This window comes from Clavelina lepadiformis, chromosome 1 (genome assembly GCF_947623445.1).
Source record: "Clavelina lepadiformis chromosome 1, kaClaLepa1.1, whole genome shotgun sequence".
Lineage (NCBI taxonomy): Eukaryota > Metazoa > Chordata > Ascidiacea > Aplousobranchia > Clavelinidae > Clavelina > Clavelina lepadiformis.
In genome coordinates this window covers 21,916,342-21,936,894 of record NC_135240.1, presented here as the reverse complement: position 1 = coordinate 21,936,894, position 20,553 = coordinate 21,916,342, and the positions used below count along the sequence as shown (strand labels likewise).

The following is a 20,553-nucleotide window of genomic DNA, read 5'->3' as shown; positions in this document are numbered from 1 at the left end:
AGTCAGTAGATTCGAATTATTATGCACAAATACTAAAATCTTTTACTTTTCTTCTCAATAATTCGAACCTCATTCAAACTGGCGCTTAGAGTGACTCTTCAATATCTTAAAATGTGCAGGAGGTTGGGATGCTAGTGTTTGTAAACGGCCTTGAACTGCCCAACGCAGAAAAAACTATATTGCTAATAATTATAATGTTGTAGTCAAATATACATTTCATCTGGAATAGAGCAAAATCTTGAAACCATTGCGCCGACAGTTAGCCAGCTCAAAGGTCATTGATTACCGTTAAACTACCCCGGTTAGACAAAATAAAAGTTTGTATTGTGACGTTTATGACCAGGTTTGCATAATGTATGAAAGTATCGTGGATTGAGTCAAATTAACTAAACAATTTAGAATTTAAATGCCACGTTTTACAAATAGATCAACTTACATTGATCCGCCAAACACCTCTTCGGTCTTCTACATTGCTACCCTTTTGTTCAACCAATATCGAGTCTTGCATAAAATTATCGTGTTTTAAAGGTGTCGTATAACGAGCAGGAAGTCAATTAAAAGCGTTTGGAAATCAATATTTAATTTTATTACAATCTAATTTTCATGGGAATTGTCGGATTCCAAAGCCAATCCATAAAACATTTCATTGCCAGCCGAGTTTGCAGCAAATTTCTGTTCGACAAATCTCTGATGGCTTAGCCTTAAAGTATTTACTCCGCGACTTTCTATAAAACTAAAACAGAAAAGTTGTACTGTCGTGCAATAACAAAGTCATACATAGCTTGTTTATATTAGCAAAGACATGGTTAGTTACGGGTATTACCAGATTTGTGTTGTGTCATAAATAATTCAGTTAATTATGTTGATGACAGCGAGACTCCGTTGAAAGTTATGTATACAACAAGTAAATTATAAGGTTATTAAAAAGTAGGACAGAACATTGCTGCAAAACTGGAATCAGAAAGAAACCGGACAAATTGTAATTTCTTGAACGGTTTGCAGTCATGGCGGAGACCTACTCCAGGAAAAAAATTTTGGCAAGAAAGGCAGAAGAAAATTTCACCGAAAACCCATTGTCCACAGCTCGAGGTTTGTGTACTGCCAATTGACCTTTTGTTTTCGCCACGGTAATACAAGTAACATCTGCATGAGAAGCAAAACGTTTGTATGCAATTTAATTTAGTCCTGTCTTTTTGTACAACTACATTTTCATATCACAGTTATTATCGGAACACGTTTCCCTTGGCTTAAATGCTTTTTAAAAGTAATTTCATCGTGTTCCTCACTGGGTATTCCATCATTCACCATATCTCCAATATGCCTTGCTGCGTAAACATTGTAATTACTACATGATGTGTATCACATCATTTGTTGTATCCCTCGGTGCCCTGAACATTAACTTTGGCCTATACCAACCCCCCCCCTTCATTTTGGCTGTTTGATTATTATTTATGGCTACGTTTTATAAACTGTGCCTGGATCTAATGGCATGGTAGACAACGGAGAGGGTCAAAAGGACCGCGTTTATATGGCGAATGGCGGTGTATTAATCTATTCTGTTTTACATCTTTTGGGTTGATTTTAAGACGAAACATCATACGTTTTGATAATTATTTTTAGTATCGTTTAACGTCGAATCATAAAATGCAGCAACATGTCGAGCTGCATGACTGACTCTAATCACTAAGCCGTTATAATCAGCAAGAACCTGACGTAGACAGACGAGCTACTGTACGTTATAGTTAGTTTCTCAAAACACAAACTTCGTAAATATAATATATGTTTGTCAACAAGAATTAAATACCGCTTTAAAGAACATTTTTTAATTCCAATGTTCTCTGTTATTATACTTTTTTACTAACAGAACTGAAAATATCTGCAAGGTCTTGCTGTTACCTGATGCGGTGTTACGTTTGGATGTTTGATTAACATAAATTAGTCAGAAGATACGCAATGTTTTATGGGTCCCTACATTAAAATATTCAAAAGATTGAAAAATGTCTGCTATAGGTTGTGTTCCCAGGAACCTAATAATTTATTTATTCCCATCTGGTTTTATGTTACGAACGTTGCTGCTAAATAAGTATTAGAGCGTCCTGGGGAATGCGTTCGATCGTAATTTCGTTATTTGACTACTAACTGAAGGTTGTGGGTAAGACCTAGGTGATAGTCTGCTTATGTTATCTGCAAAAATTGCAGTTTTCTGGTGTTAATTCAAAATGGGAATTAACAAACGTCGCCTTAACGGCCAACCTTACTTCATCAAGGATGACATCTCACGTGCTGTTGCCACCACTCGCACTGTTTATTGTAAGTACAAGCCTTAATCGATTCTATTTGATCAAGAAGATCCTAGATGTTTAATTTTGAAATGATTATTTATCTTGTTTTGTTTTTGAACCATAAACTACATTGAGAAGTCATTTGCCTATGTTTAGCATAACACGTTTTTATTAAAGTGTTTTCAGCCCTAACATTATAGACATGATATTGTAAGTTAAGCCTTTTGTTAATTAATCGTGATTAAAAAGTGTTCTTGAGATCAATACCCGTTTTTTGGAATCAATATAATGATAATACCAACTCGATACGAGATTTATTGCATTAATCTTTAATGCAAAGGGCTGTTGAGAGAAAAATATGATATCAGGTTAACTCCGTATGTTACATTACTTGTCCATGATGCAAATAGTATTATATTATAACGCAGTATATATTGCGCTTTTCTCTAGTTGGTTAAGGATGACGTATGATATAGGTCTGATCTAACTCAATATTCTATACAGTGTACATAAATACTGTGCTCGCAGAAGAAAATTTTTATTAATTTACTAAGATCCGGTTGTTACGATGGAGTCCATAATCACATACTGAATCAAGCCATATGCTCCACATATCTTGGGAGCCGTACTGCTTATGTACATACTGAGGAAATACAAATATTTAAAAATAACTTACCACTGTAGCCCATACTATTAGGATGATAACGATTTGTTATATTGGACATTTCCGACGCATGCTGAGGTCTTTTTGTACTGGAAGACGTCGAATAAAGTTTTCGTTGGCCAATAAAAGCATATAGAAGACAAGACCGTAACTAAAACATTCAAAACGTTTCAAAACATTGAAAGAGTGTAAGATGTATTTGTTGATACAAATTGTTCAAATATATTAGTGGATCAATTTGGCCAGTATATAGTAAACCCCGGAATTGTTCGCCTTTTTCGACTCGTCGGAAAATTATTTTTTCTGATCTGCTTTGAAGCGCCACGTTGACGACCTTCATTGGCAGATTGCACGTTACATAATTGAATCGATTTGTCTTTAGTCAAGGCCGCTGAAAATTTTTACTCACGTGTAGTGTGGGCCAGGTCCACTGTGCGGAGGATATTTCGCACTGATTTCTACAGACAGGTTTCTTTGAATACTACTTTTTATCATTGTCATGTTCGGATTAAAACTTAAGCCAATGGAAAAATACGACTCAAGGCGAAGAAATCGCTCAACAGGTTAATTGTGTTGAATTAACTTGCGTTTATTAAATTAAACGCATAGAACGCTTCTCCCATTAGGTTATCCATTGCTTAATGGTCAAAAAAGGAGGAAATTAGCAATATTGCGTTATTCTATACGATGTTTTGATTACAGCGTGAGAATAAAATTAACAGAAGTTATTGCTTGAATTTTTAGTTATGCATTTATTTTAAGGAAATGTATATGACCCTCTATAGTCTATACGATACCAGAATACCAAATTGTTCCATTACTTGCGAAATGACCTAACAGCAATTTTTGGAAGGATAATGTGTCACTGTTTTGTGTTCTACAAATATACGATGTAAAATGACATTTTTGGTTTATATGCGTGTAATCGAGAATGTACCGTAATCAAAATAGGTTGTCGTTAGCTTGGTAATGCGCAATTATATTGACCAGCTTTATGTTACCAACTTGATTATTATCGTATAAGTTATTTATATTAAACAAGACCTATGTAGGTGGTTTTGGCCGAAATTACTTTTTGCTTTGTTTGGGAGAACCTTCATGGTAATTGTATTACAGAGAGAGTCACAGATGTAAGATATTGAAACCAAATAGATATTTGAAATGAAAATGTTACTCTTCTTGACAGAAGCCTGCTAATGACTTTGAAACAACGTTAAAAGTGACATAATGTATTAGCCAGCCCTAGATTTAGTATATGCTGTTGATGAAAGAGTCAACTTTAACAAAACATGAAAGTTTGACATAAATTGATTGAAAGTAGTTTGAATAATAGGACACGGCGGATAATTTTTGTCACCTGCCGTAAAGTTTTGCCAAAATGTGTTTCCTTTGTTTTTTCTTCAGTTCTTTTGCGTTGTTTTTAAGCTTACCTACTTTTAAAATATATAATGTTAAAGCCGCAGTTTTTCAATAAGTTGTAATGCCCAAAAAACGTCAAAGCTGAACTATTCATGTCGAGGTTAAAGGGTTATTTAAACGTTTCTCTTTCGAAACTGAAAGTTGTTTAACTGACTCTATATATGTCTACTTATCTATTGGCAGGTCGACGCAATGGTCCAAGAGCAAACCGGGGATCATGTTTTCTCCTTGGATCCAAACATCATCCGACACCCGAAGAACTTTATTTTCTCGAGGCAGCTGAGTACGGTGACATTCCGACAGTTGGTCGAATTTTGGAGAACATGAAAACACTTAATGTGAATTGCGTTGATTACATAGGACAGAATGCGTTACAACTTGCGTGCGGGAATGAGCATTTAGAGGTAAGCATCATCTTTTCAATAAACAGTTATTTGAATAAAGTTTCATCCCAGTAAACCAACAGCTTTTTCAATATCGTTTTAATTATTGCCACCTCTAAATACAATCCCCTTCGGGACGTTAACGGCAAAATACGCAGAAAACCTTTTGAAAAGAACGGATCGATGTTAACATTTTAATCATGCCGGTTTTATGATTGACCTTATTGGATTGCGTTGTGTTTGTGGCTATAGGTGTTTGCATTAGTTCCGGGTTTGTGCTTTTGCTAGCGGTGCTAATGTAATCAATTATATTCGCAAATATGTAAGATTTTGGATCATTAACCTTAAAGTACACAAAAAAATTAGAAAAAAAATTTATTTATAAAATGTTAAGATTAACCTATATCAACACACACTTGATCCAAATTGATTATATCAGAATAAAAGACTAATCTATTCGAAAAAAGCTAATAAATTTTGGTTTTGGAATTTTTTTATCTTCAAGTCAATTTCCAGGTAGTGGAAATACTGATTAAACAGCCAACGATGGCAAGAATCGGTGACGCCTTGCTGTTGGCGATCAGCAGAGGTTACTTAAGGATTGTTGAAACAATTCTGAACCACTCATCTTTTGACAGACACGATCGCCTCACCCGAAGTCCTAGCGAACAGAAAGCCTTTAACCAGGTTGCAACTTGTTTTGAGTTTGAAATCTAAGCAAAACTTTAGGGATTTAGCATTTAAATTATTCATCGATTGAATGATCAACCAAAGTTAGAACGGAAAGGTTTTGGTTCAGGACACAGACTTTTATGCGTATGACGACGATGGTACACGATTTTCCCCGGACATCACACCAATCATTCTTGCAGCACAATACCAAGAGTTTGACATCGTTTTGGAATTGCTGAGACGAGGAGCCAGGATCGAGCACCCGCATCATTACAATTGCAAATGTCAAATCTGTGATCAAAAGTACGTTATTTATACTCTTGCACAAACGGTTTCGATCGATTTCGCTTCGCGTTTCTGGTTTTGTACCACGGTTGGAAATTGATTTTCTATGCAGTTTTATGAGCTAAAGACTGGACATTCGTGTTACCTATTTCGTAAAGGAAGTGTCACGAATACCACGCAATATTGAACATTTTTTCCTAATGCATTACCTAAACATACAAAAATCCTTTTGTTAATTCCTCCTAAATCTCGAGTGCACTCGACCTTCATTATCGTTTATTATATAACTATATAGTTATATATATAGTTATACTCTTGTAGTCAATGTGACTAATGAATACCTTTCAAAGACGCATCGATGACTCCCTCGGTTACAGTCTTTCACGGCTCAATGCCTACAAAGGCTTGGCTAGTCCGGCCTACCTTGCCTTGTCTTCACCCGATCCAGCGTGGCAAGCGCTAAGCTTGAGCAACGAACTCAACAAGTTGTCTAATTTGGAAAAGGAGTTTAAAGTAAATCATCAATTGTCTTTGCTGTGATATATTTTTCACTGACAATTTTTTTCTTCAGGTGTATAATAGACATTTGTGTGCTCATCCGCAGGGATGTAAACGTATCACAGCTGGGTATAGGCTTGCGGCGCTAGTTAAAGACTTTCCTTTTATTTGCGAAAAATATCGTTATGTGGTTTTATCAATTAAAAAATTTATTTTGTTAATATTTAGCATGATTACGTGAAACTTTCTACTCAATGCAATGATTTTGTTGAGAAGTTACTTGATGTTTGTCACAATTCCGAAGAAGTCGACATCATGTTAAGTGGTCACAAAATAAAATCATGTCGTCTTGACTACGAAAACGAGATCGCTAAAAAGGCCAGGTGAGGACCGTTTAGTTAAAGGGCTTAACAGCCTTGAATATGGCATGATTTAATCGGTGTCGGTTACCCAATAATTTGCACCAGTGACAATAACAATTTCCGAAATCTGGAGCTGTAATTCTTGGGTATTAAGCACCTCTGAGCAGTTTTTGTACTGCAAGTAAGCTAAATGAGTGGTTCGGAAAGCCAAAAAAACTTGGCTTTACATCCGACAGCAATACTAACACTAATATAGCTGACGAAAAAAAAATTAAAAACTTTTTAGTGGTTTGGTAATTATAGTTAAAAATGTATATCTAATGTACTATAACGTTCTTTGTGATTTGTTTGGCAAAAATTGTTACACGTTGTAGAGAAAAATCACGGTTTGTGATGATTGGCGGCCGTATTCATTTCTTTAAAGGAATGAAATCAACACGGGAACAGAATCAAAATTATTGGAATAAAACCAAGATCGTACGTTGTTAATTCTGGAAAACATACAAGAATTTATTTATAGTCCTACTTTGATGGAATTTAAAATGTCCTTCTTAATATAAAATCCGTCACCGTGACAATAACAAGCCGTTACTTATAGTGCAGCAACTGGCGTGAACTATGCGTTGAATGACAGCTTTTGCATGCAGTTAGATAAACAGCAACCGGTGGCGATTAAATGGAACTCAGAAACATATTCAGTGATTCACATCAGTAACCTGCTTAAGCGAAATGTAACCTATAAAACAACAGGTTTGTTTTTAAGCCCACAGTACCGGTATTGCCTATTTGCGTTGGCATAATGTGTTAGCCTAACCTAGGCTGTTTGTGACGATTCATCCAATGGACCATCCTTGTCATACAAGTAAAGTAGGCTTCTGTACGGTAAGTGACAATTGGCATTTATTAAAGCTTTTATAAATTAAACTTATAGCCTAGCTGTAACCTCGACTTTAACTGCATCGATATAGATAGCGTACAGTGGGACGTGTTACTTTTTTGCCGATAAGTATTGCACCTAACCACTGATAAGTTTTTTACTAGTTTATTCAGGTTTGCACTCCTCCTAAACACGAAACTATCAACATTATTTTACCCGTCTTTTTTTAACTGCTGATACGCTGAGTTTTGTGTAGCTTGCTTATTTAATTTCTGTTCTAAATTTTGGCCTTAGTCGAATTACAAACAAGCATCGCCTCTGACAAAACTGTAATATTGAATGATTTCCAGTCCAAGTGCAAATTATTATATTAATTATGGATGTTGTTTTTGCTTTTCAGATTATTATTATTATTATTAATATTATTATTATTATTATTATTATTATTATTATTATTATTATTATTATTATTATTATTATTATTATTATTATTATTATTATTATTATTATTACTATTACTATTACTATTATTATTATTTTTATTTTTATTTTTATTTTTATTTTTATTTTTATTTTTATTTTTATTTTTATTTTTATTTTTATTTTTATTTTTATTTTTATTTTTATTTTTATTTTTATTTTTATTTTTATTTTTATTTTTATTTTTATTTTTATTTTTATTTTTATTTTTATTTTTATTTTTATTTTTATTTTTATTATTATTTTTATTTTTATTATTATTTTTATTTTTATTTTTATTATTATTATTATTATTAGTTTTGACGGACGATTACGCGCTGTACGTTCGTTTTATGATCTTGAAACTTGGTGTGAAAGTGTCTGAATTAGAAGTCTCGTTCAAGTTCATTGCTTGTGTGTGCCCGTGTATTCTATCGCCCTCTAGTGGCAAAACTGAATTTTTGAGTAACTATGAGCTTAATTCATGTATGACTGTGAAATTTTGCACATTGAATTTATCTGACGAGATCTAACTTCTCCAATCATCTTCGATAGAAAAATCTTAACACTTCGCCCTTTGGTTTAGGAAAACCGAATTTCCAAATCGAAGATTTAAAAAACTTTAGAAGTTTAGAACGATTGTTTTAGCATGTGTGAGATCGAAACTTTGCACATAAAAGCGGATTAGTATGATCTATCGCCAGGTGCAAGAATTTCCGGATCAGTGATGAGCTTCGCCCTATAGTGGCAAAAAACTTAAAATTTTACGACAAGCCATATCTTTCTACTGTGTGTAGCTTTTGGACTCAAAACTTGGAGAGTGTGAGCACATTAACGTGCTCTATCACATCAAGTGACCCCGGATGGAGAGTGTTATCATATCGCCCTCTAGTGTTCGAAGACGAAAAACAGTTAAATATTTTTAAAACGTTTATTTTTGCGCGGATGGTTTAGAAACTTTGCACATTAAAGCGTATGGCCAAGATCCTTCACCATTAGGACGGATTACTGGAGGAGTTTATCAGTTCGCCATCTAGTGATGGAAATGTAAAATTGCGAATAACTCAATCTTTTGTTTTTTAATTAGTTTGCCAGAAAGCTGCACAGGAGATACAGAATCTTATCCTAAGCTCTACCAGTTAAAAAGAGCTATAAAGTACAAAGTCAAAAAGGTTTGTTTATTAAAATAATATTTTAAAAAGCTTTCAAATTTTAAGACCTTATAAGTATAATGCTTGCTATTTTAATACACGTTCTCCGTAGCCTTTTTGTCAGACAGTCCAAAAATTAAAATTTACAGTGAATACTGTTCTAAAAAATCATGTCAAGAACAGTTTATTGGATTTAAAAGTTTAATGAAATTTGCAGCCGACAAACGTTTCAACAGTTTTCATTTATTGACTTGTTTCTTTAGTTTGTGGCGCATCCTAGTTGTCAACAACGGCTTATACGAATTTGGTATCGACACTTCTCTTGGTTTCGTCAAATTGGCACAATCCACAAGATACTCTGGGGCTTTCTTTTCAGCATATTCATGCCTCTGATTGCTGTGATTTATCTCACTGCCCCGTGTAGCAAGGTAGTGTAAAACAAAGCATAAAAGTTGTTATTTGTATATGTCACTTGGCTGCTTGCTCGCTGTGATAGAACATTCTAGCACTTTCTCGAAAACGGATTACTGCAATCATTTACAGACTGCTGCTGATTCAGCTGACTAGCATACGTGAAATTTTTTTATTCAGATTGGCCGCATGTTTCAAAGCCCATTTTGCAAGTTCATCACTCAAGCGTCGGCTTACGCACAATTTGTATTGTTACTCATTATTAACTGTCTTGAAAGGTGGGCGCAAGTTTTAACAATCAAAGTTTTAAATGTCAAAGCAAATTCACAAACAGCACGTATATTGTACACTAGTTCTAAAAAGCTTGCACATGTTGTAAATCGCATAGAAATCATAATCGCAAGCAGCATTACTTTTTTAGAATGGAAGGTTTAGATAACTCAGCTGCGTTCATAAGACTTTTCCACCAAGATCACCCGTACGGTAGATATACAAAATTTAACTGGTGCGAGGTGATCATACTAATTTATGTTACAGGTAAATACCATAGCTACTGTACCCAACATTTTCTTAGCTAGACAACACACTTTCGATTTTCTTCCTGTTTCAAAAATTATCACCTGATCGATTTATGCTTATTTTTCAGGGATGCTTTGGAACGAAGTGAAAGAATTATGGGGTGAAGGCATGAATTCGTACATGTGCCAACTCTGGAACATGGTCGATTCGCTCATGTTGCTTATTTTAATTTCTTCCTTCACATGCCGTGGCATTGCTTACAAGAAAGTGAGTTTTTCGTAAACTGCTGAATGTTGATTAAGACCCTTGTTTTTGCTCACTTATTTACAGGCCATAGCCGGTCAGTTTTGGTGGGACAGTAATTTTGGAGAAAATGCCACAAACTTGGTGTATGATATGACCAATGAAACCCTTACTTTATATGGCGTTAACGTCAACAAAAGTGTGCCAAATTGGGCTGGTTACTACGCATACTCCAGAGCAAGTAAGTCGATTATAAAGCTATTTGTTCGATGATCTGTTGTACTTTCTTATCAAACTTTTCTGTGGTCCTTTGAAGTATTGTACAAATAAAAGCCGTAGCATTAACGAAAAACAATTTCTGATGAATGATAAGCGATAAATGTGTATAGCAACCTATCAAGTTTGTTATAATTCTGATTTAAATTACTTTTGATCATCTGTAACTTTCTTTAGATAGACGATTTTGGAGCGGCAGTGACCCTCAGATAATATCTGAAGCTCTGTACTCCCTCGGAATTGTGCTCAGCTTTTCAAGAATTTCTTACATTTTGGAAGTTAATGACAAATTTGGTCCATTACAGATATCCCTAGCAAGGCGAGTTGATTTTAATGAACAATTTCTGTTGATTGCCTGTCTAAAAACTGTCTCTTCAATTAAGTAGCAAAGGATGTTATAAAAAATTTTTATTGTTTACTGCAGGACTGTGGGCGACATAATAAAATGGTCTGGGATATTCTTTATGATTTTTGGTGCTTTTCTGCTGGGTTTGTTTAATCTTTATTCATATTACGACGAACCTGGAGCCAAAAACACCAGATCTTTTACGACGTAAGCTACGTATACTTGCTTACACTGATCTATAGACTATAGCCTACAGCTACTTTATCTAGTCATGCTAGTGGTATGGTGTACTTTGTAACGGTTATATATGCTCGTAAGGTCCATCAAGTATGCAATATACTTCTTGCAGATTAGAGGAGACATTTATCACATTGTTCTGGTCAATATTTGGATTGGCGGATTATAAAGGCGTGGAAGTCTTATATGATCATCAATTGACCAGACTAGTAGGCTACCAGCTATATGGAGCATACAACATCATCACAGTGATAATCATGCTGAACATGCTAATTGCCATGATTAACAGTTCCTACTCCGAAGTTGAGGTAAAGCAATGAGTCTTGCGAGTTTGCTTCATTTGAAACCTTTTTATCATGATGAAGTTGTTAATTACATCACCCACATTGACATTGTTATACCCAGGGCGATAGCGACGTAGAATGGAAATTTGCTAGAGCTGATTTGATGTTATCGTATATGGAGAAGGGAAACACTCTGCCAGTTCCATTCAACCTTATCCCAATACCCAGAGCGATAATTTGCGCACTCAAGTGGTTTGCCAACAGATTTAGGTTACTTTTTGCAGACTTTAAATAACGCCAGTAAAACAAACTTTAGTTGCAAAAATAATAATTGATAAGTCATCAATTATATTGTCCTAAAGTGAAAAATTCTTGTATAACTGTCAATAGCCCTTCTTTGAGTGATTGTTTTATTTGTTCTTTTTTAGGTCAAAAAGAAGACACAGTAAAGATCAGAAACCATTTGACAATAGTCAAAGCAAACATTGTAATTTAACACAGGGAAAAAAAGTATTTTTTTCTTTACTTGCATATTTAGAAACTTTTTATAGCTCCATACCTTCATCCGCATTTCCGTTTCGTCATGTCAACTAACTTGTTTTTTAGAGAGAGCAATTCAAAACAATTATGGGACGCATCGTAAAAAGATATGTTATTCAAGCGCAACTGGACAAAAGCAAAGAAGCAGAGATTACAGAAGGTGTTCAGGCGATCATATGTGCCATCAAAAAGGATCGTTTGATGCAGTAGCTGAAGCTTTCAACTTAAATCTTTTACGTTTTTAGCTGAACTTCAAGAAATAAAGCACGATATCAGCAGTTTGCGGTTCGAACTTTTGGCAAATACGTCAAGATTTGAGGAGAGTATGAACAATATACTAGACCATCTCCAAATAAAACAAACAAAGAAACCCCAAGCAGCAGAACCACAGGCTCAAAAGAATGCAAGCGTTCAATCAGAAAATTGTACCAATGTTGTGATTTTGCATCAAGAAACAACTGAAGCCTTCTGATTGCATGATATCAAAACTGTCTACATAAAAATATTAAATTTCGGAAAACGTTCTTAATCAAAGTTCAAGCCACTGTTCCGGTGGGAAACCATACCTGAACGCGGTCGTTATTACAATAGTTATTATCATGATTTTGGCATGCAGGAATTTCACTGTGATTACATACGGAATTTACGAAAAGTGAAGTGTTGTATAACGTATTAAAGGATGTGAAGTATATTTAACTAAGCCCACCGATATTTTGTACTTTTCCTTATCTACTGTATGTGCAGTATATGTAAAACACTACACAATTAACTTGTTTGTTCATATACAATAAATAGCTGTTCAGATGCGTTTACCGCAAAGACATATTGCATGAGTTTCGCACCAATCTCATCGTATATACATTTGCCAATCCTGACTTGATTTTTAGAATATAATAAAACGTTTTACGTCTTATCCAACTAGAAACGAAAAATTTATGACAACGATGTTACTTTCAATAAATCGGGATAGGCTATTGTGTTGCACTTGAATACTCGAGTGTACTTAATACCAAAAACAGGTACGGAACTGAACGTTTGATTTCAGATGCAGGTATTTGCTAAATTTAAATATCCTTTTTCCACCTAATTGATTAATTGGCCAGTATCACTGCTCTCACGAGTTCTTTTTCTGCTCTTTGTTTGTGTAATATCTACACATACTTGAAGGAACTAGCCCATGCATTACCTTGGATTGCTGTTGTAACAGAATCGTAATGACTCGAGTTAATGACTCGAATCGAGACCCATTCCATAAAATTGCATTTATGACTTGACTTGACTCGAGTCGGTTCTTGCTCATTGGGTTTCAGGGTTAAGCTAAAACAAACTTTTATTTATTCCTGCAAACACACAAAATGTAATTTAAAATAAAGTTTTTTTGTCTACGAACGCGTATGAAGCAGTAAAACAAGCAAACGTTTTCAAATTCCAAACGTTTCTTGTTGACAGAAACGGTAATTTCGCTTTCCATACGTATGGCTTGGTGTTAGATATCGTAAAACTTTACTTGAGTAATTTCTTCCTAAAGCTTTGACTTGACTTGCGACTCGAGTTTGATGACTTGCATGGTTACAACTCTGTTTTTTTGGTGCTTGACAATCAAGTTTGATTTTCATTTCATGGAACATAACCAAACTGCGGACAAAATAGTCTTTTATGGAGTGAACCAAAACAGTTTACAGAGAGATTAGAATTCTGTTGTCCCAGTCCAAGGACATTACAACTTACAAGCGTAGCGCCACAGGTTATAGAAGACAGGCTGCCGGCGGCCGTTAGCCCAGCGCTCTAACCATTGGGCTATACCAACCATGGATACAATCGTAACCGTCCAACTTTTGTGTACGGTTATGTCTACTTAGACATTGCAAAATTTGCTTTAGAAGTTTACATAAACTACCCTTAAAAGTCAACATAACGGGTACTTACGTCAATATCACATGCTCCGGAAACGGGGCTTTGTAAAAGATATTTTGTACGAGAACACGAGAAACGTTGCAACCGATTTCCAAAGAAGTCGCAAACCTGTGTGGGTGACAAGAGACAACCGCCACAAACGTGATTGATCAAAAAGTTGTAGAGCTCTCAATGACTCATTAAAATTCGAATAACCAAACTGAAATGTTAGTAAATGAGTAAATGATAGACAAAACCAATAAGTATGCTTTTTAAAACATCATTTTAATTAACACTTACAAGAGGTGTATGAAAAGTAATGAGCCTTACAAAGAAAATGCACACACAGAACGTTTTATCGACTTTTTACATTTTCAACCTCTTATAAACATTTTTAAACTCTTCAAAGTTAAAAAGACTTGTTGTTTTTGTTTCGCAGAGTGTTTAATTTAAAGTGCGTTGGTATTTTTTAACAATGGAAAAAACTGAGTATCGCGCTGTCATCAAATACCTTCATTTGAAAGGGAAAACGGCATCCCAAATCCATGAAGATTTAAGGGATACTTTAGTAGACGATGTCCCTTCATATGCTACAGTAAAACGCCGGGTGGTTGAATTTAAGCGAGGCAGACAAAGTGTTGAAGATGAGCAGACAGCAGGGAGACCATCATCTGCCACCACCGAAAAAACATCGACCTTGTTCTTGATATGGTAATGGAAGATCGCCCATTGTCATGCCGTCAAGTAGCAGACAGGATAGGAATCTCACTTGAATGAGCACAAAACATTCTAAGGAAGGAGCTTGGTTTATCAAAAGTTTCAGCTCGTTGGGTCCTTCGCCTTCTGACTCCGGATCAAAAGCGAACTCGGTGCATCCCGTGAAGGAAAAATTTGGAATTGTTTGAAAGTGATGTTGACAGTTTTCTGGCACGATTTATCGCTATGGATGAGTATTGGATTCACCATTACCAACCAGAAACCAAGGAGCAGTCGAAGCAGTGAAAACATCTATCATCCCCTGCCCCCAAGAAGGTCAAAGTGATTCCATTTGCTGGAAAGGTCATGGCATCCGTGTTTTGGGATTCCAAAGGTGTGGTGCTCATTGATTTCCTTGAGAAGAGACATACTATCGCTGGAGCTTATTATTCGCATCTTCTGAAGTAGAAAAGAGAGAAAATATTCGCTAAAAATTTCGAGCAATGCTTACCAAGGATGTCCTCTTCCACCATGACAATGCTCCTGCTCACACCTCCACGGTTGCCATGGCAACAATTCATGATTGTGGGTTCGATACTATTCCTCACCCACCTTATTCATCCGATCTTGCCTCCTCCGACTTTCACCTATTTCAGGGGTTCTTAAACTTTTTGGCACACGCCCCCCTTGACGGTACCTAAAAAATCCGCGCCCCACCTCATTGCAAAATAAAAAAGCATTAAACAAAACAACAATTTATATTCAACTAGCTTTCATTAATGTGAAGGATGTAGTTGTTTTTGGGAAGACAAACGTTTAATTCAAGGCTTTGTAGAAAAAAATGCACATCTTAGGTCGGCTTCACAGTCAAGTTTGTTCCTAGATTTTGTCTTTATATTCATGAAAATGACGATGAAAACGACTTGGTCTCAAAGCGTCGTTGCTTAGCTTTTCTGAGCATATCACGCATTGCGGTTCGACTTTTCCGTTCACTGTGGTTTCTATAAAGCCATACTTCAGATAATTTTGGTCATATTTTCTCTTTTTTCCACTCATTTTGTGTCAATACAATTAGTTTAATTACTAAAATACCTGGTTATTAAATCAATACTAAATTTAAGTTTTACTTCATTTTACGGTTTTAATATTGGCTGACGTTGGTTTTACCCTATTTAAACCAGGTCCGCGACATTACTATTTTTATTATGTGTGGCCGACACTGCACACAAATTTTCAATCGTTAATGACTCGAAAATTATACGTCGTAAACTGATTGGATTTTTACAGGTTAGTAGCAAAAACATCTGGTTTCCTGTATACATCATAATTGTAAAACTAAAGAAAATGCATTTAGTGTAAATTTAGTATTTCTACAAGTGATACATTTGTAAAAGTTTCTTTTGTTACGCCGCCCCCCGTTGTGAGAAAAAACAGGTCACCACATAAAGAGAACACAAGAGAACAATTAGTCGAGCTAGGAGTGCGTGAATGAGTAAACGAAAACAATACGCTTCAGTGCGGAGAGACCCCAAATATTATGACGTAACAATTGACGTATTTCAGAATCTAAATTTCAAAAATACAATTGCCATCGTGACACACTTTAAAATTTTAGTAAAAACGAACCTATAGCGAAGGTCAAGAAAGTATGTTTAGACATAGCTCATGTAATAGACAGTTTGTTATCTCTCGCGCCCCCCTTATGAATGTTTCACGCCCCCCAAAGGGGGCGCGCCCCCCAGTTTAAGAACCACTGACCTATTTCCAAATATGAAGAAAACCCTGGCTGGCCGACGTCTTGCCAATGATACGGAAGTCACGAAAGCAGTGGAAGAGTTCCTGAACTCCCAAAGTGGGGAGTTCTTTTCAAGAGGGATAAAGGCACGTGTGGTGGAGCAAGTGTGTTTCTCTATTCAGAGATTATGTTGAAAAATAAAAGCTCTCAAAGTTGTTTTTGTTGTATAGGCCTACTTTCTTGGTGGCTCATTACTTTTAATACACCTCTCGTAGTGCCAATTTTAGCGCTTTGTTTTTTATTTTTTAATCTAAAAATATCTAATAAAGTTTCAAAGAGGGAGTTTACATATTTTTGGACCTGAAGTAACCTTTATCGGGGTCATAATATTGGCAAAAATTCCACTTGCAACAGGATCCGTTGTACAAAAAGTACCGGTGCCGAGTCCCGGCAAAATACCGAACTACTTTTTTGAAATAGTACCGAATACCTTTTTTCCAAGTACCGGTACCGTTACCAACGGTACCTTTAAAGTACCGACTCCCCACCTCTGGTATCGTATATTGTATACTAGTCTATGATAATACATAGATACGATATAAACACAGTGCTTATGTTATATCTATGACATAGTATCATATGTAAGATTTCTATGATTAGATACTAGAGTAGAATAGTGCTGGAACCTTTATATCACCCATTACAATACGGAAGAGAAAATGATCATGCTCGAGTGGTTTCGAACCTTTAGTCGGCAAGCTTGATTGAACTATTTTCCACAATTTGGAAGAAGGAACCCACTCTTTCTTATTTTAACGGATGATAAAAATGCTCTACCTGGAAAAGCACGTCCAAGCATAGAAATCTAACATCAAAAACTACAAATTGTTGTTAAATTCTTATAGTAATATCACGAATTGAACACACTATGAATTCTTCAAGGCAATAAACATTTAAAACACTTTATGAAGCAATTTTTTTTTAAATATTTAAGCGTTACGTGAAATTTTAACAGAATTTTATGTAGAGTCTTTGCTGGTTTGACCGTTGACATAACAAAACTTTGTAACCGGATATAACCCGAAGCTGGAAGCACTCAAGCCAACGCAGTCTCTTTTTTCTCATTTCTCGCTGCTGCAAACCCGACCGCACGTACCTCTGTAGTGACATTTAGCGACTAAAAATGTTTTTGGTAAACTTAGTTACAAAAGTAAGTAAGATTTTTGTAAGCAAAGATTTGTTTAAGCAACTCTGTACGCTTTATAGTTAATTTTGTGCATTTTTGATTTCGCATAGTTTAAATAGAATAAATATTGTTGCTAAATACAATGCCTTATTTGTTCACACAAAAATCACAAAACCCAGCTGACTCTCTCATTCTTTTTTCTGAAAAAAAGTTGGAGACAGGGGAAGTCCCTAGTGTTACAATAAATTGATCAAAACCAGTCGCAGTTTTTCTTTTTGTGTTGCGTGTCTGTTGTTCGTTTCAAAAGAAGAAGGGGCAATATTAGTTAGTAGGTGTATTAGTGGAGGGAGGTCGTTCTTTTGGTCAGTGTTAGGAAAGGATTTTATCTTGCTGATTGGTCAGCTTTTTTGCATATTTTGGGGCGTTGTATGTAATGTGTTTGTATCAGGGGGCGCTAACGACTCTACGGTTTTGCAGGTAGAAAGCTGCGGATTAAGTTTCTCATACGAATGTTTGGTTTTTGAACTGTCAGAGTGTGGTAGTCTATGCTAGACTAAACCTGTTCAAAAAATCTGCTTTTAGGTATGATTGTAATTTTGTATAGGTTAACTCAGAACACTAAAGTTACATTTTTTAGAAACTGAATTCATGTGCTGATGGATTTAAAACATTATTGTGAATAAACTGAGGATGGCTGCTCAAATTGAATTAGACCCAATACTCATGAAAGCACTTGGTATCTTTCATTCAAGGAGCCAAGATGCTGCTGAGAAGTTAAAGAAGATGTTAGACGATAATGTGGAAAATTCTAAGAGGTGTCCAGATATGTGTAATTAGTTTCTGTAAAGGTTCTCTTACCAGCTTGGTGTTTAAGGCATAGCATGTTTACTTTTATCATATGTTTAGACCTCATAGCAGTAGGGATGTGGAGAAGTCCAATCTTATATTGAAAGCTGGGAAGCAACTTCCCAAACTTATCCCCAAACCCCTCAGTTCTAACGCTGAACAGAGAAAAAAAGACAAAGAAAGTGTTGTAAAACGACAGTATGACAAGGTGAAATGATAATGATAAGTTGCTGTCCTATTACTGTATACCAAACTACTTGACTAAATTAGAAATTTCTAATGGTTAAATATTGTATCTAGCTTCATAAAGAACTAGAAGAGCTTAATCATGATGCAAAAAAACCACACCTTGACTCTCCTTCACCTACAAGTGGCCTTTCTTCATCTACCTCTGGTGGAAGTCAGCCCTCTTCAAAACATGGTTCTCCAGCTCATGATCTCGTGTTTACTAATGGTGCTTACGGAAAGGTGTCACCACAAACAACATTGTCGGCCAACGAATTTGAACTTGAGATGGAAGGCCTTGCATGTGCTATTTGCAAGTAAGTTCACAACCCTGTTGTCAGACATATATTTTACATTGATAACCTATTTTTTTACCAAAGGGATATGTCTGTTGGTACTGGAAATCAGTTGGCAGAATGTCAAGAATGCCACAACCTTTACCATCAGGTATGTTATTAGTGGTCAACAGTTCAACGCAACAGTTATAATTGAAATTTGTTATTTTAGGTAGTCTTAGTAACATTTTTGAACAACGCTTAACGACTGCTCTACAAGATTTGACAGTAGAAACATGCTATAATTTAATTTTGAAGTAATGTCGATAATGCTATCTACAGGAATGCCATCAGCCTCAAATTAGTGATCAAGATATAAATGATCCCCGATGCATCTGGTACTGTACACGATGCAAGCGAAATATGAAAAAACAAGCAAAACAAAATTTTGTTAAATCACCTCACATAACATTAGGTAATTAGATTGAATTTAGTTCTTTTGTGTTTACATACGATGCGTAGCACTGTGGTAATTTTCATTTTTGTGCTTTCAGCAAGTTCCATAGATTTGTTTCGTGACAAACCAACTGACTTGAAGTCAAAGAACTCTATAATGCCCTTTAAGCGAACCGAAATTAAGGTAGATGTACATGATTTTACATATTTCTTTAATGTGTATTTTTAAATGTTTTAATATTGATATGTTTAAGAACTTAAAGCTAGAAGCGTTGATAAAGTTGTATAATTTTTCTTAGGCTACGGTCACCTCTGCCAACAACGGAGCAGGTTCAATGTCTGGCTGGGCTGTTCTTAGTGGAAAGCCAATAACTGGTTTTCAGAAAACAGCTGATGAACAATTGCCCAAGTTGTTACAAGTGAAACATGAAACCTCAATACCTGGACCAAAAGATAAATCTAAAGTATTGAAAAATCACCTTAAAACTTCAGATGCTTGGGCAGAAGCACTTTGTGCTTCAAAAGCGCCTGCTGACAAGCCCAAATCAACCTCTCATAAGGCTAATGTTGTTAACAATAGCGCAAAACATTTATCTTTATCAAATTCCTCTTGGCTAAGTACTCCAGGCAGCAATATTCCTTCAAAACCGAAATCTACCAGTTTACCCAATTCAGCATCTAACAAAACAGCTCCTTTTCCCAAAGCATCAGCCACAACTGGGAAAAAATCAACAACACAAGAAACAGCTGAAAAAAAGCTGCAGATGGTAAAAAAGAAAGCCGACGCCAAAATGTTGCAAAAACGAACGCGGGTATAACAAAACTACCTACTGTGGGTATGCTGCAACTGAGTCTATCGAGGTACACCAAAATGGCGAGCTCTTCCATCAAGGAGCTTTGCAATGAAGAAAGGTTGTGTTGGTGAAGTTGAGCCAGTGCTGTCGAGAACAGAGAATGAGAATTTATGACCTTGTCTGTTTATGTGCTTACAGTCTGCACATGCAGTTCACAAGATGAAATTGCACTTCATTTTTAAAATACATTCTGTGTTGAATAATAGGCTCATGTGTAGGTCTGTTGTCTGAAGAATCACTCTCCAGGGATCTGAAAAATTGATCCAAAAAGACGCTGGCTTTCATTGTTAGCAAACGTATGAAGGGTCCTTTTCAGTTACTATTTTTCAAATGTATTCTCATAATTTTAATTGTTTGAAACTTTGCAATAGCTTGGCCACAAATTAACACCCACTGAATTTGGGTGGTCCTGCGAGTAGTAATAATGTTTGTGTAAATGGTAACATTTTATTTTCGTATTAAATAATACTTAAGTTACG

General features: G+C 35.6%; 2 protein-coding genes across 5 annotated transcripts; both read left to right on the top strand.

Moving 5' to 3' along the window:
* Nucleotides 1-876: 876 nt before the first annotated feature.
* LOC143468524 (short transient receptor potential channel 7-like) lies at nucleotides 877-12,869 on the top strand. 4 transcript variants are annotated; one of them, XM_076965807.1, is made up of 20 exons: nucleotides 982-1,089; nucleotides 2,200-2,310; nucleotides 4,549-4,769; nucleotides 5,265-5,435; nucleotides 5,548-5,723; nucleotides 6,056-6,218; nucleotides 6,432-6,586; nucleotides 8,989-9,073; nucleotides 9,316-9,480; nucleotides 9,644-9,741; nucleotides 9,885-10,000; nucleotides 10,110-10,249; nucleotides 10,313-10,466; nucleotides 10,679-10,820; nucleotides 10,926-11,054; nucleotides 11,197-11,392; nucleotides 11,490-11,638; nucleotides 11,797-11,878; nucleotides 11,975-12,068; nucleotides 12,154-12,869. In XM_076965807.1, exons 2-20 carry the CDS (start codon nucleotides 2,220-2,222, stop codon nucleotides 12,378-12,380), a joined length of 2,754 nt encoding a protein of 917 aa, XP_076821922.1. In that variant the 5' UTR covers nucleotides 982-1,089; nucleotides 2,200-2,219; the 3' UTR covers nucleotides 12,381-12,869. The 4 variants fall into 4 exon arrangements, 3 of the variants coding, with proteins under 3 accessions (XP_076821931.1, XP_076821922.1, XP_076821940.1); XM_076965816.1 differs by lacking the exon at nucleotides 2,200-2,310 and having other exon boundaries at nucleotides 877-1,089; XR_013118998.1 differs by lacking the exon at nucleotides 982-1,089 and having other exon boundaries at nucleotides 1,523-2,310; nucleotides 11,797-11,855; nucleotides 12,154-12,185.
* A 4,890-nt stretch (nucleotides 12,870-17,759) lies between these two features.
* LOC143447503 (integrator complex subunit 12-like) lies at nucleotides 17,760-20,281 on the top strand. The gene is made up of 7 exons (XM_076947651.1): nucleotides 17,760-18,233; nucleotides 18,325-18,472; nucleotides 18,565-18,806; nucleotides 18,870-18,936; nucleotides 19,107-19,239; nucleotides 19,319-19,404; nucleotides 19,520-20,281. Exons 1-7 carry the CDS (start codon nucleotides 18,109-18,111, stop codon nucleotides 20,036-20,038), a joined length of 1,320 nt encoding a protein of 439 aa, XP_076803766.1. The 5' UTR covers nucleotides 17,760-18,108; the 3' UTR covers nucleotides 20,039-20,281.
* The last annotated feature ends 272 nt before the right edge of the window (nucleotides 20,282-20,553 follow it).